Source organism: Muntiacus reevesi, chromosome 10, assembly GCF_963930625.1.
Source record: "Muntiacus reevesi chromosome 10, mMunRee1.1, whole genome shotgun sequence".
NCBI lineage: Eukaryota > Metazoa > Chordata > Mammalia > Artiodactyla > Cervidae > Muntiacus > Muntiacus reevesi.
In genome coordinates this window covers 6,409,918-6,437,208 of record NC_089258.1, presented here as the reverse complement: position 1 = coordinate 6,437,208, position 27,291 = coordinate 6,409,918, and the positions used below count along the sequence as shown (strand labels likewise).

General features: G+C 45.4%; 2 protein-coding genes across 2 annotated transcripts in view; one reads left to right on the top strand and one right to left on the bottom strand.

Annotated features, from left to right (window-relative positions):
• Positions 1 to 13,103, bottom strand: part of DPYSL2 (dihydropyrimidinase like 2) — a 119,127-nt gene extending 106,024 nt beyond the window's left edge. The window contains exon 1 of the mRNA XM_065946688.1: positions 12,750 to 13,103. Coding sequence (XP_065802760.1) covers positions 12,750 to 13,103 — 354 coding nt within the window. The remainder of the gene's footprint in view (positions 1 to 12,749) is intronic.
• Positions 13,104 to 13,471: 368 nt separating this feature from the next.
• PNMA2 (PNMA family member 2) lies at positions 13,472 to 21,125 on the top strand. The gene is made up of 3 exons (XM_065946771.1): positions 13,472 to 13,579; positions 16,835 to 16,966; positions 17,258 to 21,125. The coding sequence occupies exon 3, from the start codon at positions 17,669 to 17,671 to the stop codon at positions 18,761 to 18,763; it is 1,095 nt and encodes a 364-aa protein (XP_065802843.1). The 5' UTR covers positions 13,472 to 13,579; positions 16,835 to 16,966; positions 17,258 to 17,668; the 3' UTR covers positions 18,764 to 21,125.
• The last annotated feature ends 6,166 nt before the right edge of the window (positions 21,126 to 27,291 follow it).

Sequence of the window (27,291 nt, the reverse complement as noted above, 5' to 3'; positions counted from 1 at the left end):
CATGCTTTTGTAGGCTCTGTATTGCTGGTCCTTGGACATCTGGGGCCTTGTGGACCCTGGAGAGACTGTCCCTCCCAGGGCGAGCCAGTTTTTAGATTTCTAGACTCTCCTGGGAGTGTAACTTTCACATGCAAGCCAGTCAATCCAGAAGCCATAATTCCATCTGCCTTCTTTTTATTTTTTAATATTTTTTTGCTATAGCCTTATGTTGGAGGAGGAAATGGCAGCCCACTCCAGTATTCTTGCCTGGAAAATCCCATGGACAGAGAAGCCTGGTAGGTTACAGTACATGGGGTTGCAAAGAGTCGGACATGACTGAGCGATTTCACTTTCACTTTTCACTTATGTCAAGCAGGATCTTAGTTCCCTGACCAGGGATTGAACCTGCATCTCCTGCATTGGAAGCATGCTGTCTTAACCACTAGACTGCAGGGAAGTCCCCCATTTGCCTCCTTTATGAAGCTCTTAAACTCAGGGCCACCTCACCATCCCTGAAGCAAATATCAGACAACTAGAAACAGCCTCTATGTGTCAGGACTGACTACAGTTATCCAAACCAGCCAGTCCTATCAATGATGCTTTGCTTGTTCCTTCCTAGAAGCCAGAATAATGGCTCCTGTCCTCGTCCTCCCCTCACTCTCACTGCCTCCTGACTTGCTCTTGTGCTTCCCCACGTAGGCTTGCATTCATATCCTGTCCCCGCCTTCTAGGAATCTGTGAGCATAAAACTTCATATGTCTTTGCTTCATGACAGTAATTTCCACACTTCTGTGTCTTTCCATACTTGATTGAAACAAATCCCAGGTGCATTTTGAAACAATTGCCCATGCTGGCCTGGGAGAGGTCATGTCTCTTTATCCAATGGAGATAAACACTTCTGGAAAGAGGCTGTGTGGGAAAGGTCAGACAAGCAGAGGTAAGAGATATGCCACCTCTCCAGGGGGAAGGGTGCCAAGGAGGACAGTTAGGGAGTTTGGGATGGACATGTACACACTGCTGTATTTAAGACAGATAACCAACAAGGACCTACTGTATAGCACAGGGAACTCTGCTCAATAAACTGTAGTAACCTAAATGGAAAAAGTGTTTGAAAAACAAAGGATACATGGATATCTATAACTTAATCCCTTCACTGTACACCGGAAACTAATACAACCATTGTTAGTATATAAATACTAATATAAATATAATATATAAAATATAATTATATAAAACAAAAAAATTTTAAGAGATATGCCACCTCAACCAATGCTGGCCTGGGGGCCAATGCCAGGGTGCCTGGGGGGCAAGGTGTTCACAAATCTAGGTCAAAATGAGAAAAACAAGTATCCTTGGAAGGAAAGCTATGACCAACCTAGACAGAATATTAAAAAGCAGAGACATTACTTTGCCAACAAAGGTCTGTCTAGTCAAGGTTATGGTTTTTCCAGCGATCATGTATGGATGTGAGAGTTGGACTGTGAAGAAAGCTGAGCGCTGAAGAATTGATGCTTTTGAACTGTGATGTTGGAGAAGACTCTTGAGAGTTCCTTGGACTGCAAGGAGATCCAGCTAGTCCATCCTAAAGGAGATCAGTCCTGGGTGTTTATTGGAAGGACTGATGCTGAAGCTGAAACTCCAGTACTTTGACCATCTGATGCGAAGAGCTGACTCATTTGAAGAGACTCTGATGCTGGGAAAGATTGAGGGCAGGAAGAGAAGGGGACGACACAGGATGAGATGGTTGGATGGCATCACCGACTCGATGGACATGGGTTTGGGTGGACTCCGGGAGTTGGTGATGGACAGGGAGCCCTGGCATGCTGCGGTTAATGGGGTCACAAAAAGTCGGACATGACTGAATGACTGAACTGAACTGAACTGAATACATTTAATCTTTCGTAAAGCTCAATTTATGCACATGTTTAAATTCTAGAGTTATTTTTTCCTTTTAATAGTTTTGGTGCTAAAACAATCTTTATTTTGTGAGATGCTACTACAGAGTCATGTCGGGGTTATTTGGATGATTACTTTTGTTTGCTTGTTTGTTTGTTTTAGCATCCTTATTTTGGCAACATAAAAATTTGGCAACCCTTAAGATGTTCCCCAAATTTGTTTTTGAAATTTAACTGCAAAGTGAAAGCCAAAATCTGCAGCTTTGGCACCAGAAATGGGAGTTGGACAAGGATTTGGTGTTTGAATCAATCCACAAACTCTCAGCCTAATAAAGAAGATTCCACTAGTACATGTAGTCAGGGAATGAGGCCAAAGACTGTTCACACCCTCCTCCAGTGAAAACATGGATTCTGAAGGGACTTCACCTGAACTGAAGGTAAATACAAAGGAAAAATATCAAGTTTATGAAAAATTACTACAAGACAAGGAATAAGAGATCCCATTTCCTGGGGGGTAGGAAGAAGGAGTTCAAGAAATGATTTGGCATCTTCAGTGGAGGACAGAAAGATATCTCTAAAATAGAAACAGACATAAAACACTACAACATAGACTCTATCACACCAAGTCCTGATTTTAACAGTATGTTGAGAAACAGAAAATAGTTGCCAAGAGCTGGCCTGGCATTCACAGCAAGGCCTGGGCATTCTCTTGTCGAATGTAAATTTCACAGAGCATCAGTATCAGAGAAAGCCACTCAGTGACCATGGTGGATCAAAAACAAAGACAAGACTCCTCCAGAAAATCACAGGTAACAAAATATGAATATGTCTTCTATGCTGTCTGTTTTATTGGCATGTAGTTGTTTGTAGTAGTCTCTTATGATCCTTTGTATTACTATGGTGTCCGTTGTAACGTCTCCTTTTTCATTTCTAATTTTATTGATTTGAGCACTCTCCCTTTTTTTCTTGATGAGTCTGGCTAAAGGTTTATCTATTTTGTTCATCTCCAAGAACCAGCTTTTAGTTTCATTGATCTTTGTTATTGTTTTCTGCATCATTAATTATCAGCGAAATGCAAATCAATACCAATGAAGTATCACCTCACACTGGTCAGGATAGCCATCATCAAAAAGTCTACAAATAAATAATAAATGCTGGAGAGTGTGGAGAAAAGGGAACCCTCCTACACTGTTGGTGGGAATGTAAATTGGTACAGCCACAGTGGAGAGCAGCATGAAGTGAAGTGCAAGTTGCTCAGTCGTGTCTGACTCTTTGTGACCCCATGAACTATACAGTCCATGGACTTCTCCAGGCCAGAATACTAGAGTGGGTAGCCTTTCCCTTCTCCAGGGGATCTTCCAAAATCAAGGATCGAACCCAGGTCTCCCACATTGCAGGTGGATTCTTTACCAGTTGAGCCACAAGGGAAGCCCAAGAATACTGGAGTGGGTAGCCTATCCCTTCTCCAGTAGATCTTCCCGACCCAGGAATTGAACTGGGGTATCCTGCAGGCGAATTCTTTGCTTCTTTACCAGGGAAGCCCAGAGAGCAATAGGAAGGTTCCCTAAAAAACTAAAAATCGAGTTACCATATAACCCAGCAATCTGACTCCTGGGCATATAACTGGAGAAAAACATAATTTGAAAAGATACATGCATCATGGTGTTCATTGCAGCACTATTTACAATAGCCTAGACATGGAAGCGAAGAAGGCAATGGCACCCCACTCCAGTACTCTTGCCTGGAAAATCCCATGGACGGAGGAGCCTGGTAGGCTGCAGTCCATGGGGTTGCTAAGAGTCGGACACGACTGAAGTGACTTAGCAGCAGACATGGAAGCAACTTAAATGTCCATCGACAGGTAAAAAAGATGTGGTAGTTATATATAATGGAATATTAGCCATAAAAAAAGAATGAAATACCTATGGCTAATTCTTGTTAATATATGATGGAAAACCACAAAGCTCTGTAAAGCAATTATCCTTAAATTTAAAAAATAAAGAAAGAAATAAAAAGAATGAAATGTCATTTGCAACAACATAGATGGACCTAGAGATTATCATAGTGAAGTAAGTCAGACAGAGAGAGATGAATATCATGATGTCACTTATGTGTGTAATCTAAAAAAAAATGATACAAATGAACTTACAAAACAGAAATACAGTCACAGATGTGGAGAACAAACTTATGGCTACCAGGCAGGAGAGGGGAGGGGAGGGATAAATTGGGAGATTCAGATGGACGTATACACACCACTATATGTAAAGCAGATTACTAATCGGGACCTACTGTATAGCACAGGGAATACTTCTCAGGACTCTGTACTGATCTGTATAGCCCAGGGAACAGGGAACACTTCCCCATCCTCTGTAATGATCTGTGTAGGAAAAGAATCTGAAAAGACTGGCTATGTGCATATGCATAACCAACCCACTTTGCTCTACACCTGATACTGACACGAAACCAACTCTATTCCAACACAATTTAAATAAATAAATAAGAACGTTGTCCAAGTCACAAAATACCAAACAAAATCCCCCCATTCTAGTTAATATGAGTGCCTGCTGCTTCTTCAACAACCACAGCTTTAGCCTCAGTCTAATCTGCCCTTATACAGATAAGGGGTACTGAGATGCCCAGTCACAGAACTGCCGTCACTTTATGACAGCACCCAGTCCAGAGGGAATGCTCACTTCCTTGCGCTTTCCCCAAAATCACCTCCCACAGCCCAAATCTCTCACCTCCTACAGACACCCTACAGCTCCCTATGGTATGCGGTTTTTCTAACTGCAACAAGTAATAAACCCAACTCACTCAACCTCTCATTAAAGTCAGAAATCAAACAGGAAGCCCTAATAAAACCACCTCTACTCAGCATAGCTCTAGTTCAAGCAACGTCATCAGACCAGGAAGAGAAATAATAAATAAAGGCATTGGGGAAGAAGACATAAAAGCAATGTTATATAATTAAATAGTCCCAAGAGAATCAACTGAAAACGATCAGAACCCAAAGTGAGTTCAATAAAGCAATCTGTTATGAATTACCATAAAACTCAGGACTTTCCTGGTAGGCCAGTGGTTAAGAATCTGCCTTCCAGTGCAGGGGATGTGGGTTCGATCCATGGTCCAGGAAGATCCCACATGCCTCAGGGCAACTAAGTCCAAGCACAACAAGTACTGAGCGCTCCCTCTAGAGCCCATGTGTCACAACTAGAGAGGCCCACGTGCTGCAACGGAGACCCTGCGTGCCACGACCAAGGCCCGATGCAGCCAAGTAAATACACAGTTTATGCATTATGAACCCAAGGGTCACCAGAAGGTAAACCACAATATGCAGTGGGGAAATTTCCCACTCACAATAGCAATAAAAGAACTGGGAATGAATGTAAGAAAAAATTTCAGAGGAATAGAACGAAATACCTGAAAAATGGTAATACATACTATAAACTGAGGTAGAAAGGCTTACTGTCTTAAAAATAAATATGATTTATTTATATTCATTATAAATTATAATTCAATATTTAAATTTAATATAATTCTGGTAAAATCATATCAGGTTTCTGTACTGAAACTATCTTTCATGAAAAAAATGAAGAAAAGTAAAGCTAGTAAAAAGTTGCAGTATAACACAGGGAATGAAGTCAGTTTATAATAACTATAAAACTTTTGAATCACTATGTTGTACACCTGAAACTAATATTACATTGTAAATCAACTATACCTCAATTTTTAAAAAGTTATAGTAACTACAGTGGTTTTGAATCTTATGAAATTAGAAACACAAATCAGTGAAACAGAGCAGAAAGGCAAAAAACATGCAGAGATATATGAAAAGTTGAGTATATAAAAATAAGTGGAGAAATATCAGTTATTCAAAAAAATGCCATTTGGACAAGTGACTAACTATTTGGAAAATTAAGCTATACCTTACTTCAAGTTATAGACAAAAATTAATTGCCAGATTTAAATATAAATAAACACAAAACCCAAAATGATTTTAAAAGACATCCAAGTTAAAAGCAATCATGAAAGGCAAAACACATGTTATAAGAGATGAACTGACTTAACTATGTAAAAGTTAAATTTGGATGTCAAAAAATAAAGGCAGTAAAAAACACTAGAAGCAAACTAGGAAATAATGTGTAATAAGCAATTTAAAAATGTCAATTTTAATATATAATTTTTTACAAATCAGTGTTTACAATATGAATATATTAAAAGGAAAATCTGCAAAAAGCAGTATGCCACTTGTCATCTATAAATTTTGGAAATATCTATAGGAGCTATAATGCCCAGTAATGTCAGGCATGCTGATAAACAGTGTTTCTCATTCACTTTTGGTAGGAGTATAAAGACAGAAAAATAATACAGGAAATGCTATCTGGGCTCTGACTTTGAGGCAGTTCTCCAATGGAAAGAGTTCTGGGATTAATCCTTTGTCTGTTGCTTCATTTGCTATTATTTTCTCCCAATCTGAGGGCTGTCTTTTCACCTTACTTATAGTTTCCTTTGTTGTGCAAAAGCTTTTAAGTTTCATTAGGTCCCATTTGTTTATTTTTGCTTTTATTTCCAATATTCTGGGAGGTGGGTCATAGAGGAGACGAATGGATAAGGAAGCTGTGGTACATATACACCATGGAATATTACTCAGCCGTTAAAAAGAATTCATTTGAATCAGTTCTAATGAGATGGATGAAACTGGAGCCCACTATACAGAGTGAAGTAAGCCAGAAAGATAAAGAACATTACAGCATACTAACACATATATATGGAATTTAGAAAGATGGTAATGATAACCCTATATGCAAAACAGAAAAAGAGACACAGATGTAGAGAACAGACTTTTGGACTCTGTGGGAGAAGGTGAGGGTGGGATGTTACGAGAGAACAGCATCAAAATATGTATATTATCTATAGTGAAACAGATCACCAGCCCAGGTGGGAATGCATGAGATGGGTGCTCGGGCCTGGTGCACTGGGAGGACCCAGAGGAATCGGGTAGAGAGGGAGGTGGGAGGGAGGATCGGGATGGGGAATGCATGTAACTCCATAGCTGATTCATGTCAATGTATGACAAAACCCACTGCAATGTTGTGAAGTAATTAGCCTCCAACTAATAAAAATAAATGAAGAAAAAAAAAAGAAAGAGTTCTGGGCTGGGGTTAGGAAGCCAAGCTTATAGTCTTCTCTTTGTCTTCACAAGTTTTCTACTTGCAAGAGCACTTATCTGCGTCTGTCATCAGAATCAGAGCCCAGGCAAGCTGTTTGTATGTCTCAAACGCAAACCTCAAGCCGTCTTCAAGACCAGGTGCTTTCTCGTCCAGGCACTATCTGTGTGCAGCTCTTGGCCTCTGCTACCAGTCTTGGCCACAGGCTGCAACCAACCCAAGTGCCCATCAACACACCTGCCAAGGCTTCTATTGACTCTCTCATTATTTGTTTGTAGTTTATGATGTACGTCGAGTGAGAAAATCATCTTGTCATCACATTGCTCCAATCTTAGAAAAGCATGCCATTCATACGGTCAGAGTTGGCCTCTGTCCAGTGATATCTGAAGCCATGTCTTGGGTTTACGAATATCATCAGTGTAGGACACATTCATAAAAACAGATCAATGGTCTTTTTCGTAAGTGGCTTCAGAGTACATGGCAAAACAGAAACCAGAAAAACAAAACTACTCAGAACTATTTTTGCAGCAGTTCAATAGTTAAGTCTTTGGAGGTAAAATGAGAAAAGACTAATGAATATAGAAAACAACTCAGTATACCATAGTGATTAAGATGTTCTTTAATCACAGAGTGAAACTCAGGGATCACAGGTTCAATCCCTGGTCAGGGAATAAGATCCTACAAGCCACGCAGCATAGCCAAAAAATAAAAATTTTTAAAAAATTTAAAAAAAAATTTAAGTTAATTTAATTAAAATTTTTTTAAAAATCCAGGATCTAGACTGTAAATGTACATTCCAGGGAGCAAACAAGTTGGCAGGTTCATAGGACGTGAAGTTCACCTCTTCCCACAAATACTTTCTAAAGTTACTTAGTGCCACATAAGTAACAAGGTTTTTGCCATCCCCTCTCCAGGGGATCAAACCCAAGTTTGATCCCGCATTGCAGGCATATTCTTTACCATCTGAGCCACCAGGGAAGCCCTAAGTAATAAGGTTTACTGGTGTAGGCCTGCAGCGGGCCCGGTGTGGGACTGGCATATGAGCTGCACAGGGTGAGGAGCTGTCTTTCTGGGTATCCAGTTCTCCACCTCTAAGACGAGATGATCAAACAGTCATTAGGTCTCTTTCAAGCCTGGACATTCAGTGGAAGTACACATGTGAATCCATCACCTGACTCTCCTTTCATTCCTAAAGAAGCAGAGAGTGTCACCAAAGAACCCATAAGACCTTGTCTTTACGAAGGGTGGGAAATGCCTTGGCCCTGCCTGATTTCCATGGCCCCCAAGTTGGTGAACCATGTAATATTCAAGAGGTCATGGCCAGACATTGTCACTGGAGGTTCAATAACAGCAATTGTCCTCTCCACCCTCAAGCTACAGGGAAGGAAGATGGAAGAGGCTGTTTAGTTGGTAGGAATTTCCATCTGCTCAGGCCTTGGGCCCCAGGCTGGGTGAGTCTACTTCATCCCAACGATAATTCCTACTTCCTCTCACAACAAATTCATTGTAGACCCATTCATTGAGTAACAAATTTTTCAATCATCAATAACTTGTGAAAATTGAACTAACTCTAAGAATATCACTCAGCCTTAAAAAAGAAAGAAATCTCATCGCAGGTTACCACATAGATGAAACTTGAGGGCAGGATGCTAAGTGAAATCAGCCAGTCACAAAAGGACAAAAACTATATGAATCCACTTACATGAAGTACCTGGAGGAGTCAAATTCCTGGAGACAGACAGTAGGAGGGTAGTTGTCAGGGGAACGGGGAATTCAAAATTTAATGGCATAGAGTTTCAGCTTTGCAAGACAAAAAAATTCTGGATGATTGCATGACAATATGAATATATTTAACATGACTTAACTGTACCCTTTAAAATGGTTGAGGAAGTAAATGGTATGTTATGTGTATTACACCACAATGACTTTTTAAAATTTAACTAATTATATGATCATTTGGGAAATCAAGAGTAACCAATAATTATAGATCATAATGATTTCCTTCATCTCCCCAAGTACCCCCACCTCCTTCAAACCTAGATGGATCTTAGGGTTTTTGGCACCCTGAACACACAAATGTCCATTTTTGTGTCTCCCCTTTTGAAATGATGTGGCTTCTAAAATATCAAATTAATGCCCACTTTCTAGGCTCCCAGCCAAATCTCTACCACACAACCCACTAACTAGACATCTATTCTGTTGAACAGGCCAGTCTATTATCAAACAAGTATCTCTGGGGACAACTTGTATATTGGTTACATAAGAGATGGATGCCTTCAATCCTTGGGATTTCTTTCCAGTTAAGATTAATACAAGGAAGAGATTTTGAATGGGAGAATGAGGGGGGCAAAAGAGGAGACAGTGATTTCAGAACTTGTTGCTTTTGGAGAAAGAAAGATCTAGAAAAAGCACCATCAAGGGATGGTGTTGACCAGTTAGAGGGCAGCAGAATTACTGGGCACTCAGGGCTGGGGAGATAATTAACACGAGGAGAAGGGATGGGGACACAGAATAGAAGGGAATATCGGAAATCACTATACAGACTTGGGGATTTTGTCAAGTTCAGCAAGCTACTGTTTAACCCACTCACTGGCACCTGCCCATGGAAGTGGCGAATCACTCCCTAACAGTCTAGTGCTCTAGTCTATGTAGGTTGTTTGCTGCTGGGAAAAGACCCTGAAAGCCCCTTTGGAAAGGATGCTTATTGACCCAGTACCCCTGGCTGAACAGTTGGTTCTGGCTAAACTGTGTCTGAGTGGAAAGAAAGAAATTCCTAAGAGGAAAGGAAGAGGCTGGGAAAACCCTGGGCACCAGCAGGGAGAATTAGGCTCTGTTCCAAGAGGCTCGGAGTCCCGTCATGGGTGGTGATCTATTTAACCTCACTGCAGGCCAAGCTGAATGTCCCCAAGGACACAAAGGAAAAAGAGGGTAATGAGATAGCCTTCCTCATTCACGTTCATTACACCAGCATTTTCCTTTCACCACAATCTACCAACTCAAACCAAGCCACACCCATTGCTTTTGGCTGCCAACCTGCCTGCAAATGCAATTGCAAACACTCAACCTCCCCTCATCTCCCACAAACCACATGGCATCTGGGCTAAGGAAGCCTGTATCCTCCTTTCCCAAAGCCTTACTAGAAAAACAGCAGAACCCACTAGAGCAAAATTCACTTTGGACCATACAATAAGGATATGTATAAATACAGGTTCAGAGGAGGATAGAAACAGAGTGAGGGGCCCCAGGATCCACTCATTCTAGTTCTCTGCTACCTCTCTCTGTTCCAGGGCATGAGATAAGAACGACCTGGGATGCTGGCAGTTACCTTGCTCATTAGCTGAAAACTGAGCTAATTCCATCAAAGTGGTGGGTCCAACCATACTTTTAGAAATAAGCATTACTGCTATATATATGTGTGTGTGTGTATGCGTGTGTGTGTCCCCAAATCCCTTTTTCTCTCTTGTATAGATATGAAATCATCAAACACTGATCCTGGTAAATGCTCTTAGTCATGAATGAAAAAATTCCCACAGGAATGGCTGTTATGTGATATGGCAACATCGAAAATGAAAATTCAGGGAAGCCTGCTGAAAGATCAAGCCAGAATCACTCTGTTACTAGTAACTGAATACCTACAGCAAATGTGGTTTGCAGAGGCTAAAACTGCCTGGGTTATTGGTTAAGAATTTCCTCTTCGAATCTCCCCCTCCATGTCCCCTAGGTTTACAATTTAGAATTTCTATGAAATTCAGAGAGTGTTCAAATAAGTAGCTCTGATGATCAACTATCCAAGCTTCTAAATGGGCAGGAAAAGAGATGTGTTATTCAACCCAGCGAAACTTTGCCTTTCAAACTTAATTCACTGCCATATTTATCAAGATGGCCACTTTCAACCTTTGCCCTCGGATCTGCCATTTTTAAAATGATCTCTTCCTTATCTCAAGGCATTTTTTCTGCTCCCTTTAGGACACTAGAATCACCATCACCACTAGTTGAAGATGAGGTGATTACACAACCATGATACCATATAATCAGGGTCTAGTCCTCACCCAGTGTATTTCACATCCCTCAGCTTTCAGTGTAAGTCGCATTATTAGAAACGTGTACTTAGATTGTCTGATCCTGTGAAATAACACAAGTTCTTGGATTAAGTACTTCCGACTGACCCATAGTGATATAGGGGTGGCAGGTACCCCCCACATGTGCATAAATCAGAGAACGGAGCTGGGCAAGGAGGAATCAGTTAAGTAACTAATTCTCATTAAAAAGTGACAGCAAAAGGTTTCTCTCTCCTAGAACTGGTCCTGTGTAAGGCAAAAGCTGCAAAACCCTATGCCACATCAGGAAACAGGAACATGGTCAGACCATTGCCATCAACCTTTAGTTGTTCTCTGATGAGTTCACTGTCAACCTACAACCTGAGTGCCAGATAAATGCTTATCACTCAGTGGATTTGTCTGGAGCACTCCCAATGACTCTCGAAGATCTTTAAGAACTTTTTGTAGCTAATCTCCACCCCACCCACACACAATAGGTTGTTAATAAATAATCGATTGTTGACCAATTTCTCATCTTCACCAACGGGCATGGAAGACAAATGGCAAACAAGAGTTGAAACCTTTCACACTATAATTTATCACTGGAGACATTAAGGCCGAGGGGAAAAAATTGTACAAATATGAAGGTCACCCTGATAAAGGAAAGCACATGTGGTATGCGCAGACAAAATGCACACTGTACTTATTTCCCAGAGATGACATTTTCTGAAATTCGGTTTACCAAATTGGTCTTCTTTGTTTCCTCATTTAACCCAGTATGGGGTGGGGAGCGTCTAATTCATCTATGACAATCTATTCAATCTATTCAAAAGGGCTTTCCCCTTTTCTTTTACCCTTTGACTATAATGCACCTAGTCCCCATCCCCAAAGCCCTCCCAAATAGTGGCGGGGTGTGGGGGAGCGCTCTGAGACGCCCTTGCTCAGATACTTAGCGGAACTCTGTTCTCCACACGGGCTATTTGGGAGAGTCGCGGTCTCCTCGCTTCACCCACTGCCTCCTGGGTTCTTCTCTCGCTTCGAACGGAGTCAGGGTGATGAGATAGTCTCCCTTGCGGTCCGGGGAGGCGCTGGCCATGGTCCTGACCTCGAGCTCGGGACTCGAGCGCGGAGGGCGCCCAGGAGCGGCGCTGGGAGAGCGCGCAGGGCGCGGCGGGGAGCGGCCGTCGAGGCCCCCGCCCTTCCCGACCCCGGGGGAGCCCGCCGGCCTTCGCGCGAACCCTTCACTGCATGCTCGGAGCTGCATCAAAAAGGGTGGGGCATGCAGCCACAGCTGCAATCGGAAGCCACCCGGGAGGACTGAAGAAGAATGGAAACCCGGCCCGTCCCCTCCCCCTCCAACCATGCGACCCCCCCGCCACAGTCGGGGATGGGCCCATCCTTTACCCCCCAGCCTCCACCTCCCAGGCCCAGGAGGCGCGGGCAGCCTTTGTGGACGCACGGCCGCCCACCACCGAGCCCGAGCACAGACAGGGGTCGGGCAGGGTGGGGTGGTGTGCACCTGCAAGAAGCGGCATTCGAGGCGGGGCAGGACTGTGGGTACGCTGGGATCCTCGGTTCTCCGCCGAGCTGGAAGGGGGCGAGGGAGGGGCGATCCCCACGCCCTATTCTCGGTCTCCAACATCGCGCCCCCCCCCCTCCCCCATACCAACCTGGTCGTTGATGTTCTGCAGGGCTTCCTTGCCCGAAGCCCGCCGGATCTCCACCTTCCTGCTCGATTCAACAGATGGCTCCCCGCCGGCGCGCCGTCCCTGCCGGGAGTAGGGCGTCTGCGGGTCGGGGCCCAAGTGCGCGACGTCCCGCTGCTGGGCCACCACCTGCCCCGAGCCCCGGCCCACCGTCAGCGAGTCGAAGTCGATGGTCTTGTTCTCCGAGGACCCCTCCACCGGGCAGAACATGCCACAGAATTTCTGCCGAGGCTTGGGGCTGCCTGAGCCCAGGTTTTTAAAAAAGGCAGGGACCTCTTCGTCCTCTGTCGCCTTCCCGGATTGCTTCCTCTCAGCCATGGCGTGGGGGCTCGCGGAGGGTCCTTGCCGTTCGTCCGTCCGTCTGCCGGTCCCTACGTCGGCCTGTCTCTAGGCACAAACCCCCTGCCCCGGCTGCAGCCGCGGCTGCCGCTCTCTGCCTTCCGCAAGGTGTACAGAAAGGAAGGAGGGCTGGCGAGCGAGCGACCCACCCCTCACGGTCCCTCCCCCTGACCCCGCTTTCTCCCCTCCCTGCCCACGCCCCCCGCCAGCTCCCGCGAGCAGCAAAGTTGGGTCTGGGCGGGTGGCCGCTGCGGCAGCGAGAGCGGAGAGGCTGCCAGTTCCCGGCAGCTGCGGGAGGGGCGAGGCGCGGGCGGGGCGGAGGCGGGGCGCGGCGCGCGGGGAGGGGAGCGAGGAGCCGGGGAGGCCAGGGAGGGCCTCGCTCCGGAAGTGAAGCTGCCAGACCACCGGCTAATGGATGCGCAGCGGAGGGCCCGCTGAGCGCTCTGGGCGCCACGGTAAGTACCCTGCAGGGCACGCGGGGGCGAAGATCGTGGGGCGCAGTCCCTGTCCCTGCGCCCCTCTCCCGGCCCGGCCCGGCCCAGGCGCCTCTCCCTCACCGCACTGCGGAGGTGGGCCCACGACGAGTGCCCACCGTGGGGAGGGCTCCCTCCCCCTGCCCCGGGTGTGAGCTGATGGGTGGGGAAAGTGGCACTCGCTGGCGGGCGCCAGGACACCCGTGGTGGAGGGGCGGGGGGAGAAGGAGGGGCGGCACTGGGGGTGGGGAAGAGATGGCGCAGGCCGCGCGGAAAAGGAGGGACCGTAAGGGGCGCGGGACACTAGAGCTTCGGTCTAACCACCGGCCGTGGTGGGATACTGGGAGCAGAGATAGAAATGAGATTCTCGCTTACTGCGCCCACAGTGGTGGGAGGTGGGGGGCGCATCATGGCGGGGAGAGATACAGAGGGGCGTAGCAAATACGAAGTGGGTGGGTGTAGAGACAGAAAATAGATCTACAGTCTGTGTAAGTGTAGCAAGGCGAGGAGTCGGCAGGTACAGCCCAGCGCGGCAACTTAAGGGTATAGTGCGAGGGGATGCAGGTGGGCGGTATTGGCCGAGGGCGCCGTGTACCGTCGCTGCGCGACCCTGCCAAGAAGGGTCCGGCAGAATGTCTTCATTTGATATCTTCCGCCCCTTTCTCCCGCCAAAGGGGGAAAGATACACATGGAAGCCCCCCCCCCCCCCCCGCCCGCGCCCGCCCAAATCTCTAGCCCTACCCGGGGCCACCGGCGCCCCGCCTCATTCCACCGCCTCTGTAGCGCACTGCGCCAGAGCCGCGGGGTTTCCTAGGCTGCCAGAAGCCGCGTGCCTGGGCGCTAGTGCGCGCGCGTCCAGTGCAGGATCAGCATGTGGGGCGCGGCTGTGATTGTTGCCTTGAATTGTGTGAGGCCACGCAGCAGAAGGGTGTATGGGGACGTGGTGTGTATGCACGGGTAGATCAGCCTCAGCCATGGGATTAGTGGGCATCCAGGGGGCAGTTTGATGTAACGCCAGTACATCAGGCCAGTAACACGCCCTCCAAGAACCCCTGATTGCTTACTTCTATTCCCCGTGTCTTTTCCACGTCTCAGTCCCTGCCCAGGGTTGATTACAGCCCCGCCCCTCTCTCCACAGTAGCAAAACCCTGCAGAAACGATGCCCATCCTTTGGCAGCTCGAGAAGGAGCTCCGGGCATGCTCAGTGATCAGGGCGGGTTTAGACTAGGAAACTGTTAACCACAGGAGCGTGGTGCTGGGCTGAGCCACCAAAGAGTCGGTCCCATTGTCAGCCCTTGCCCTTGGAAGGACTAAATGCGGATCCCCAGCCCTCCTCCACAATTGCCAGGGAAAGGTGAATGGAGTTAAACTTAGAGGACAACCAGTCCCAGCTGGAAGATAAGCCCACTATGATGGGATGAGGAGGAAGGACGGAGGAATGTACCTGTGCAGGGGATAAGAGAAGTAGAGGCGAGCATTTGGACCTAGCACCAGATGTGCTTTGCATTTGAATAAAGTGCCTCCACACGAATTACATTTCCTACTCCTAGCAGACCCCTGGGATGAGTGCTTCCTTATCCCCACTTCCCAGGGTAGGAAACAGAGTTAGATGCTTTGCCCAAGGTTACTATATAGTTAAATGATCCAACAACTCCAGTGGGGTCTTCCACCTGAAAGTCTGGTTCCTTTTCCACCTTGTCCTATCTTTATGAGAGATTTTCACATTTTTCCCCCTTTCCTAGTATTTCCAATCTTGGTCTTATCCTGAAGCACCCAGGTGGCTCAGACCATAAGGAATCAGCCTGCAATGCAAGAGACCCAGGTTCCATCTCTGGGTGGGGAAGATCCCCTGGAGAAGGAAATGGCAACCCATTCCAGTATTCTTGCCTCAGAAATCCCATGGACAGAGGAGCCTGGAGGGCTACAGTCCACGAGGTCACAAAGAGTGGGACTTGACTGAGCTACTAACACTTTCACTGGCCTTACCGTGTACCAGGGGTGTTTCACTTACCGTCTTTTTATTTGGAAGGTTGCATTGCAGGTTGAGATAGCCTTTGGAGGAAGAAGCCACTCAAAGGTAGCGGGACAGTTATGTAGACCTTAAGAGGTGTTTCTTCCTGGGTATGCAATGTCTTTTGACATCTCTTGTTTCCTCTAAATATTATAACTGGGAAGAAGGTCACCCCCATATCTTAGAAGAAGATCATGAGGCAAGAGGGAGGAGTCAATGTACTCAGATCCCTGGGGCTGCTGGGCAAGGACTGGATCCAGCATTTTGCCCTCCCTGCCCTCTGGCACACACACCTCCTTTCAGCACTTTCGAGAAGAACTCGGGATATGTGCCTGCAGCAGGAGCAGCTCCCCTGCTTTAGCTGCAAGTTGGTGTCTGTGGCATATGGGCCCCATTTGGACTGATGGAGAATTTTAGGGCAAGAATGATCACAGCCACTTAATACTCCATGATAGCAATTCAAGATAGACGCTCTTCGCTTTTTAAATCAGCCGATCTCCACTGCTCCTTCACAGATGTGCCTCCTGTCTTTTTCTTTGTTTTCAAATGACCCATTCAAGTTCAGATGCTATGAAGAAAGCATTGTGCTACTAACTTAACATTTATAGCAAAAGAAAACCCCTAGCTGTGCATTTGCAAAGCATAACCAGGCATAACCAAGGAGAATTAATTCATAACTTCAAGTTTAATTTATTTGGCTCTGAGTTTTTTGTAGATTGTAAAACCTATATTAAGTTGTATCTATGTTATTATATTAAAGCATATTATGCAAGTTATATTGCTAAACCCATATTAAGTTGATTTTAAATGTTTGAATGATTCTAATTGGATTTTTAATCAAAGGAATGAAGTAACTCAATATTGTTTAGTAGCTCTAATTAGATTATGAAGGATTTGGGGGGGATTTTTTTTTTGGCTGCATGGCAATGCTTGTGGGCCTGGCAGTGAAAGCACCAAGTCTCAACCACTGGACCGCCAGAAAATTTTCAAGAATTACTGTATTTTTGAATAAGTGTGTTAATAGTCTTCACACTGGGTATTGTCATTGTTGAGTCCATAAGTTGTGTCTGACTCTGCTTCCCTGTAACCTGGCAGGACTGTAACCTGCCAGGCTCCTTTGTCCATGGGATTTCCCAGGCAAGAATACTGAAGTGAGTTGCCATTCCTCCTCCAGGGACACTGGATATTATCATCATAAAAATACACTATTTATTATATTTATACAGGGCAGCTTGGCTTGGCTGGAGTGGAGAGACACCCAGACACACCATTGTGCTGAGTGGGTGACATCATCTTCCTGTACCAGAAGCTGAACACATAAGCGCCTTGGCTGTCACAGAACATTCTGGAACACACAGGTACCTAACAAACAGCCTCCTGATTTCAGTTTTCATGTGGGAAAGATCTTGAGTCCTGTCCATAACTGGAGCTCCATTAATGGCATGCCTGATGAGTGTATGGTGGGGAAGCCCGACTGCAGGAGGGTCCCCAAGAGAATAAAAAGTCACTGTAAGCAAAGAAGAGCAATGACTCAACTACAACGTGAGGCAGTCTCCCTGTTTCCCACTCCCGCTTCCATCCCTCACCAGGTATCCATGCTTCCCGGAAAGGGGAGGGCTGTGTGGTAAAACTGAGCCTTGTTTCCCTAGGAGCCCAAGCCACTCTGCTGGGAAACTTCCCTCCAAGAGTTCTGGCTGCCAGAGTGGAGGCGTCTCCCCACTGGCTAGAGAGAGGTGAGGCGGCAGAGACCCAGAGACGGGTGGAAGGAACTCACACGTGCTTCCAGTGCTGCAGGTCCCCACCCCGCCTCCTCACCGTGACTGCAGAGCCTCTGGCCGTGGTCCTGTCGTAACAGATACTAACCTGGGGCAGGCCTGGAGACCTCACGGAAAGGGCCAAGTTCTTGCCACTGAGCAGCAAAGGTGATTGGTCCAGGACCTGTTGACTGGTGGGTTATAAGTCTAGAAGCTCATCTGGGATATTCTCAGTTTGAAGTCAGTGCCAGTCTGTCCCATAAGCTAATCAGTAGCCATAGAGTTCTGGCCAGGCAGTATCCGGCAATGGCGCTGACCCTGTTGGAGGACTGGTGTAGAATTCTGAGTGTGGATGATCAGAAATCACTGATGGTTATGGGGATCCCAGTGGACTGCAGCGAGGATGAGATTCAGGAGGTCCTGCAGGAGACTTTAAAGCCTTTGGGCAGGTACAGACTCCTTGGCAAAATATTCCGGAAGCAGGAGAATGCCAGTGCGGTGCTGTTAGAGCTGCTGGAGGACCCTGAGGTCTCTGTGATCCCCAGCGAGGTTCAGGGCAAGGGGGGCATTTGGAAAGTCATCTTCAAGACCCCTAACCAGGACATGGAATTTCTGGAAAGACTGAACCTCTTTCTAGAAAAAGAGGGACAGACGGTCTCGGGAATGTTCCGGGCACTTGGGCACGAGGGGTTGTCTCCAGCAGCCTTGCCCTGCATCTCACCAGAGTTACTGGCCCACGTGTTGGGACAAGTGATAGCACATGCCACTCAGCCTCTGCTCCCCATGAGGTACCGGAAGCTGAGAGTGTTCTCAGGGAGCGCCGTGCCTGCCCCCGAGGAAGAGCCCTTTGAAGTCTGGTTGGAACAGGCCACCGAGATAGTCAAAGAGTGGCCGGTAGCAGAGGCAGAAAAGAAGAGATGGTTGATGGAAAGCCTTCGTGGACCAGCCCTAGACCTCATGCACATAGTCCAGGCAGACAATCCATCCATCAGCGTGGAGGAATGTTTGGAAGCATTTAAGCAAGTGTTTGGGAACCTGGAGAGTCGCCGGACCTCCCAGGTGAAGTACCTGAAAACCTATCAGGAGAAAGGAGAGAAAGTCTCAGCCTACGTGTTACGGCTAGAAACCCTGCTGCGGAGAGCAGTGGAGAAGCGGGCGATCCCCAGGAACATCGCCGATCAAATCCGCCTGGAGCAGGTCATGGCCGGGGCAAGCCTCAGTGAGGTACTCTGGTGTCGGCTTAGGGAGCTGAAAGACCAGGGCCGGCCTCCCAGCTTCCTGCAGTTAATGAAGGTCATCCGGGAAGAAGAGGAGGAAGAGGCCGCGTTCGAAAATGAGAATACTGAAGAGCCAGAGGGAGGGGATGGCTATGGTCACTGGGGTAACGAGGCCAATGACTAAAACCCAACTCCGAGGGCGACCCACAGACGGTGGGTGGAGGGACAGCCACGTTATTAGGCTGAGACCTTTTCAGTCTTTTTTTCTCTATAATTTGCACAGTTGAAATCACAGCATTCAAGCCAGGTTTTATTTTGTTTTTCTTTAACCTTTCTGGCTGCATCATGGGGTATGTAGGATCTTAGTCCCCCAACCAGGGATTGAACCCATGTGCCCTGCATTGAAAGTAGAGCCTTAAACTCTGAGTGGCCAGGGAAGTCCCTTGAGTCAGGAAGGTCTTGATTCTTCTTTGTAAGGAAAAAAAAAAAAAAATCTGAGAGTTTCTTGGACTCTACATAGACGATTGCGAAGTCTCTTCAGTTGTGTCTGATTCTGTGCAATCCTGACCTTATGGACTATAGCGCACCAGGCTCCTCTGTCCATGGGATTCTCCAGGCAAGAATACTGGAGTGGGTTGCCATGCCCTCCTTCAGGGGATCTTCCTGATCCAGGGATCGACCCTGCAGTTCACAGATGATTATTAATAAACAAAAAGTTAACTGCCAAATAGGAGATCAGAAGCCTAAAGGAATCTGAACCAGTTGTCCTTTAAATCCCTCCCAATAGACCAAAGAAAGCAATGATGTGAGAAAATAAAAATCTCTTTTGTCATCTATTTAAAAACCCCAGCTCTTTGAATTAATGTGTTTTCCTTTCTCAAATCCACAAGCTCTCTCTCTCTGAGTACCATATAAGACAGTGTTCAGAGAGCATGGTGTGAGGGACATTCTCAAGAAACGGTAGTTATCACAGGAGGGCCTGCAGAAGCAGGGGATGCACCAACCATGTTTTGATTCAGGCCAGTGGTTAGAGAAGAGGATTTTTAGTGATGACAAAAGACAAAGAAGAGAGGAAGTGAGCTGATAGTTACTGAGAAAATGCTCTGTGACAGGCATTTTACTTGTATACATTTTTCATGTGTACATCCTCCCCAGTGTGGTATAATTATGCTCATTTTAAAAGAGAGGGGGGACTTCCCTGGTGGTCCAGTGGTTAGGACTCCACAGTTCCAATGCAGGGGTTGAAGATTTGATCCCTGGTTGGGGAGCTAAGATCCCACACTGCCAAATGGCACAGCCAAAAATATATAAATCATAATTTTAAAAAATGTCTCCCAATTAAAAATAACTAAATAAGTGAGAAGGAAAAAAAGTCCGTGTGGGTTACATGGTCTGCTCAACATCAAAACGCTAACAGGTGGCGGAGCACAGACGGAAGTCGGGACCTCTCTGACTTCCTAATCCGCTCTCCACTGTGACCATAGTTTTCAAATCGTGCTTTGTAGTTCTGCAGGGACTTTTCAGCAGTTCCATGTTGAAATTGTATTTTACCCTCTTTAAATCTCTACTAGATAACAGGTAGACAGACACAAGTGTGCTGATATCCAGATTTTAACACACTGGCGTTTGCCAGCAGGCTCACTGTTGTTTCCAGATCGACTCATTTTGTGCAGATCTTGGAAAAAAGATTCCCTGGTGAGATCCAAGCACACAGCCAAACTTCTATTCATTCTTCGTAGATTAAGGAAGTCATAGCATTTCAGAGGTGTTTCAGTCAGGCTTATGCCTGTCCTGTGATGCCAAGTGTGCTTCAAGCATAAATGAGCATCATTCAGTTAAGCACTACACAAGACTCCAACACAACTGATGTCTCACATCCTGGCAGCTTTGTATATACAATAAACAAGTGGCTTAGCTTCTCTAAGTATCAGTTTTCCTCATCAGAAAAGTGGGAGGACAATAGAATAGGGTTGTTGTTAGGATCAAATGACATAATGCCTTTTAAGCACTGAGCATGATGTCTGGAACACAGAAAGCCCTCAATACATGGAGGCTCTTTTTCTTATCTTTCCCATGCTTATTGTCTGATCAGTGCATGTTCTCTTCTTTTTCTAACAGTCCTGCAATAATGAGTAAATAGGTAATCTGTTCGGTTGTGACAACATTGCATTAGAAACCATTAAGTGCTTGTGGTAAGTTGGAGCTCTTATTGTCTGTTATCTTTGTGATCAGTTTTCCAGCTATTGTTGACTATTGTTAGTGATTATAAAAAATAAATTATTCTTTCTGATGGTAAATAATTTTAACTGAAGGAATATTCTGAGATTGTAAGAAAAGGCTTTTATTTTTAAAAAAAAAAAAGATACCATTTGTGAACACTTACCTTTCTAAGTTCAATTTTTCAATACTGTTCAAACAAAGTGATACAACTGTCAGCCTATACACCCGGATTTCATCTGTTTTTTGTATTTGTAAAAATGGCCTCATTGTTCTCATGTATTCTCAGTATACAAAGTAAAGTGTTATAAATGTGAAGTTATAAAATAAATCCATTCTGGTAAGATTCTGAGTTTTTTGTGCTTTGTATATTGTGGTTCTGTACAAACTTTTGCTTAACAAAGGGATTTAATTACTAAAAAAAAAATTTTTTTTGAGAGATAGAGATTAGAAAATCAAGCTAAAACCACAAAAGATATTGAACTCTTCTAGAGGAAAAAAAAAAAAAAAACGAGAGCAAACTGCTGGGATGGAAATACTTGGATTTGGTCTCCAAAGATGAGAGGGAGCTCAGTTCACCCATCACTGACTTCCCTTTTAACCTACAAGAAACGACAGATGGAGGCCGGGTCCCTCGGAGACCTCCAGCCCATTTGCTTAGACAAGTAACTGTACCTTGACATTTACCAACCTCTATTCTGCCAAAGGGGAAGTGACCCAAAGGTGAAATACTACATTTCTTGAATGAAGTAATTTTTTGCTATATAGATATATTGTGCTGATGCTCCAGTCATGTCTGACTCTTCACAACCTCATGGGCCAGGCTTCTTTGTCCATGGGATTTTCCAGGCAAGAATACTGGAGTGGATTGCTTTTCCTGCTCCAGGGCATCTTCTTGACCCAAGAATTGAATCTGAGTCCCCTGCATCAGCAAGCAGATGCTTTACCGCTGAGCCACCCGAGAAGCCCTATATAGATGTATGGAGGGGTTACAATTTCTCTTGCCTTTAGCCCTCTTGAAAAGAGGAAGAGAACTTCCTCTTTTCTACAGCACAGTGGGGAAGCATTCCTCAAGGGCCGCACATAGTGCAGATCGACCCGCTGTAAGTGTCAGGAGGGATGCTCAACACTCTCTCCCAATCATTTGAACCAAACCTTCCTGGAGATTGGTCTCACCTCTTACTTAATCTGTCTCCAATCCTGACCCTTGGAGGCCAAGGCTTCCAAGATGACATAGTCCACTGCTGAAGTTAGCTTTTCATTAGGGGCCTCTCAGGCTGTAGGTGTCGCCTGACATCTCCCCCTGTACCAGCCAGTCCTGCCAAGCTTCTCTTTTTGTGCATCCTAAACACAAGATCTCTGGTCATCAGTTCCCAACTTTACTTTCATGTCCACACTACACTGTGCCGCCTCCCCAGTGCTGATCTTTAAGACCCTCTCACATGCCTACTGGATTTTCACAGTGTCCCGAAAGACTAGCCTATATGACCAGAGTCCTTGCTGGATACTCTATGACCGTATTCCTTGACTGAACTCCGGTCCTCCTGAGAGTCTATTGCCCTCAGACCCCTTGAGGAGAAGCTGCACACTCTCCCCCACTTCCGGAGAGATTGGAGAAGGGTAACAGCATCTCTTTCTCTCACCATCATCACATCTCCCCTTGCAAACACGTTTGCTCCCTCCTGGCAAATGCTCACTCGCTCTGCCCCACCAGCCACTGTGGATCTGTCCTGACAAGCCTAGACAGAGCATTGGCAAAGAAACTAATGTTGGTGGGGGTTGGTGGAGTTTAGGACCAAATCTGGCTGCGTGTTATCTAAAGAAATAGGAAGAAAAAATTAATGAACCCAAGCCATGTCCAAGGGAGACCTACAAGCAAGACTGATAAAGCTGTAGGGGCGGGGATGGGGGGGGTGTGGTTGTTTTACTTTTAATTTGGGCTTCCCTTATGGCTCAGCTGGTGAAGAATCCGCCTGCAATGCAGGAGACCTGGGTTTGATCCCTGGGTTGGGAGGATCCCCTGGAGAAGGGAAAGGCTACCCACTCTGGTATTCTGGCCTAGAGAATTCCATGAACTCTATAGTCCATGGGGTTGCAAAGAGTTGGACACGACTGAGCGACTTTCACTTTCTTTCACTTTACTTTTAACTGGAGGATAATTGCTTTGCAGTCTTGTCTTGGTTTCTCCTCTACAATGAAGTAGATCAGCTATGTGTAGACACATGTCCCCTGCCTCTGGAACCTCCACCCGCCTGCCACCCCTCTAGGTCATCACAGAGTGCTAAGCTGAGCTCCGTGCTATATGGCCGCTTCCCACTAGCTGTCTGTTTCACACATGGTAGTGTAGATATGTCAACACTACTCTCTCAATTCCAAAGCAGAGTTTTGAAGCTAGATGGTTGAAGGTGGAGTTTTGAAGGAGTGGAGCCTGAGATGAAATATACAAGTGGAGTATGAGAGGATCTGAATATAAGAGGATCTGAGACAAGTATTGTCAAACTCATTCAGGGTTTGTTTTGCTGCTGTTGTTGTTGCTATTGTTTGATCATCAGCATAATCTTTGGATGGTCTAAAGGCCCAAGATCAGAGCAGACATCTCTCCCATCCCCCACCTGTTTGGGGGGACCAGGAGCTCCTGAGTTTGCCCAGGGAAGACTTAACACTCATTCAGACGGTCTCTCAGAAAGGAAGACAGTGTCCATTGGTGGCTATCACAAAAACTAGCCTTCCCACTGAACAGGCCCCAGAGTTGTCCCCATTCAGGATCTACATTACACAGCTTTCCCTGCCCAAGTGGCTCTTGACATCCCAAATGGACATTTTTTTAAAAACCAGAGTAACTCCAGAAGCGCATGCCAGAATCAATTCTATCACAGGAGAAAAGCACCGTGTAGGATTTCAGTCTCTCTTTCAGGCCACCAGCTGGAGCTGTCCATTAGTCTAAGAGACAGCTGAGACCTTCCCCCATCTTCCCACCCCCACCCACCCACGAAGGGAAATGTTTCCAGAGGGAGTTACCCAGACTTTGAGGGGATGCCACTGCTGGGAGCCATTGCAAGAAGTCCCCAAGGAAGGTTGGGGACGCTCACCCCCACCTCCCATCCCATCCCAGACCTGCCCTTGCTCTGCATGGACTAAAGGCAGAACCCCACTGAGGGCCTTTCCTGGCTTCTTGGCACAACAGTTTTGCCAACAAACTCAATTACTATTATTACTATTAAAGAATATTACTATTCTTGAAATAATAATGGTCAGAAAAGGAAACTTCATGTTTTTCCAGCTTTTCTGAGGTATAATTAACAAATACAAATTGTATATATTTTAAAAGTACAGTGTAATTTAAAAACTTTGTATTTATTTATTTTTGATTGTGCCAGGTCTTCATTTGTTTGTGCCGCTTCTTTGGTTGTGCCGCTTCACACGGACTTTCCCTGGTTGTGGCGAGAAGGTGCTGCTCTTTATTTGCAGTGTGTGAGCTCCTCATTCCGGCAGCTTCTCTTGTTGAGAAGCACGGGCTCTAGGACACGTGGGCTCAGTAGTTGCTGCTTATGGCTCAGTTGCCCCAAGGTGTGTGGAATCTTCCAGGACCAGAGATCAAACCCAGGTTGGGCTTCTCAGGTGGCACTAGTGGTAAAGAACCCGCCTGCCATGTGCAGGAGATGCAAGAAACTCGGGTTCCATCCCTGGGTCAGGAAGATCCCCTGGGGAGGAAATGGCAACCCACTCCAGTATTCTTGCCTGGAAATTCCCACAGACAATGGATCCTGGTGGGCTGCGGCCCATAAGGGTTGTAAAGAGTTGGACACAACTGAAGTGACTTAGGACAGACAGACAATACATGGTGAAATGATCTCCACAGTGAAGATAATTAACACATTCATCATCTCACACAGGTACTATTTTGTCTGTGGTAAGAACACTTAAGCTGTCTACTCAGTAAATTTCCAGTGCACACTACAGTATTATTAACTATAGTCCCATGTTATATCTTAGCTCTCCAGAATTTATTCATCCTGAGTAAGTGAAAGTTTTACCTTTTGACCAGTATGCTCCCATTTCCACTTCCCAGCTCCTGATCACCACCATTCTACTGTCTGCTTTGGATTCTACATATAAGTGAGACCATACAGTATTTGTCTTTCTGTGTCTGACTTATTTCATTTAGGATTATGTCCTCAAGGGGCATCCATGTTGCCACAAATGGCAGGATTCTCTTCCACAAGAGCCGACTTTGTATTTCAAATGAACATGTGTAAGACAGTGGAAACCAGGTTGATGAAGAAAGGATGCTGAGTTCTGCTGACAGGCCATCATAATGCATTCCCTAGTAACATCCCATCCAAGGATGTGAGCCTCTGATAACACTTCCTGAGCTTGTTATTGTTGTTCCGTCCAACTCTTCCACACCATGGACTGCAGCAGGCTGGCTTCCCTGTCCTTCACTGTCTCCCAGAGTTTGCTCAAACTGATGTCCACTGAGTCAGTGATGCTATCCAACCATCTTAACCTCTGCCACCACTTTCTCCTCCTGCCTTCAATCTTTCCCATCATCAGATATACTTCAGTTTTAAAAATTAATCAAATAGTAGCTAGTGAACATTTTGAAGTTTCTAAATAGAAAGCTGTTATACAAGCTTGAGGCAACTGTAAATGTATAGGTCTGGGTGTGTTGCCGTCTTGGGAAAAACATCTGCCAACCAATCCAGACTTATCAGGGTTGTTTCCAATTTGAAGGTGATTTATGGGTCTAAAACTAAGATGGGGACTTCCCTGGAGGTCCAGTGGTAAGACTCTGCACTCCAGTGCAGGGCGTGCAAGTTCAATCCCTGGTCGGGGAACTCAGATCCCCCACGCAGCAAAGCATGGCCAAAAATAAATAAATAAGCAAACATAACTAAGATGGTGATCCTTTGGACTCCCATGCCCCATCAAAAGTCTGGATTTATGGCCTACAATAGGCAATGTGGGATGAGGACCCAGCATCAGAGGTTAGCCATGCCATATTCAGGGCCTTAGATGGGCTTTTCGTTGATGACTAAGATGGAAATTTGGCAGAACCATGGAATTCCTAGGCTATTCCTCCCCAGAACTGGTAGATTTTATCAGCAGCAGGAGTATGTGGAAACTAGTCCTTGACCAGAGCCTGATCAGCTGCTCTTTGATGTTTCAGAGTGCTCGGGGCATGGATCTGAAATATATTCTACCTGTAATGGGAATGGTTCTGGCTCTGAAATCCATCAAAGTTGTGCTACAAGGGGTAAAGGCCAGGCCCTGGTACCTTCTCTACCAGGTGGGCTGCCAGGAATGGGCAGGTCAACCTGAACTGAGCAATCTGCTTACAAAGTGGGCAAAGTTCTCAGGACACAAGAACCGGTCCTGATGCTTGGGCTCAGTTGCTCAGTCTTCTCTGACTCTTTGTTACCCCATGGACAGTAGCCACCAGCCTCCTCTGTCCATGGACTTCTTCAGGCAAGAACACTGGAGTGGGTTGCCACTCCAGGGGATCCCCTTCGCCAGGGGATCTTCCTGACCCAGAGATCGAACCCAGTCTCCTCCATTGCAGGTGAATTTACTGTCTGAGCCACTGGGGAAGCCCCTTTCTATGCAGAGTAATTGCATATAACTTACCCACTTCCTCCGATACACTTTAAATCATTTCTGAATTACCTATAATACCTACTATAATGTAAATGTCATAATAGTTTTGGGTTTTGGAACTGTCTGGATATTTTTTCTTAATATTTCCAATTTGCCTTTGGTTGAATTCACAGATACAGAACTCGCAGATATGGAGAGCTAACTGTATTCCTGACTTTTCATAAGAAAATACAAAAGCCAGAAGGGCGATAACATTTAAACCCATAATTTTGGTTTATAATACTTCAAAGATATGAATAACATTTACTTCCCATAAGTTTATTATACAATACTCCAAATATTTTCATTATCATTTTTTCCATAGACCATCAACTGGATAACTAAACGTTGTTCAGCCAAGATTTAGTACAAATTTGTCTTTAAAATCATCTGAACCTAAAAATATTTGAAAGTGGTTAGAAAGGTAGAGGGACTGAACTACTGATCAGATTTATTTAATGGCTATTGAACTACTTGAGTTTTCTGTCTTCTTCTGAAGTCAATTTTAGTAGCTCAGATTTGTAGTTTTTTTACATTTTATCTAAGTTTTTTTAAATGCACAGGCATAAATTTGTCAGCATTCTATCCAGATGATTTTAATTATTCTTGCTTCTGTAGTTATGGCTCTTTATTCTATTATTTGTCTTTTGCTCTTTCTTTCTGGGTTAATACTCTCAGAAGTTTACCTACTCCATAGATTTTCTTCAAAAATCAGCTTTTGGATTTGTTCAAGCTCTCCATCATTATTTTAGCAATTTCTACCCTTACTTTTTATTATTTCTTTCTCCTCATGTTTAGAATTAATATACCATTTCATTTTCAACTTCTTGAGGATTGTTCCTTCTTTTCTTTTTTTTT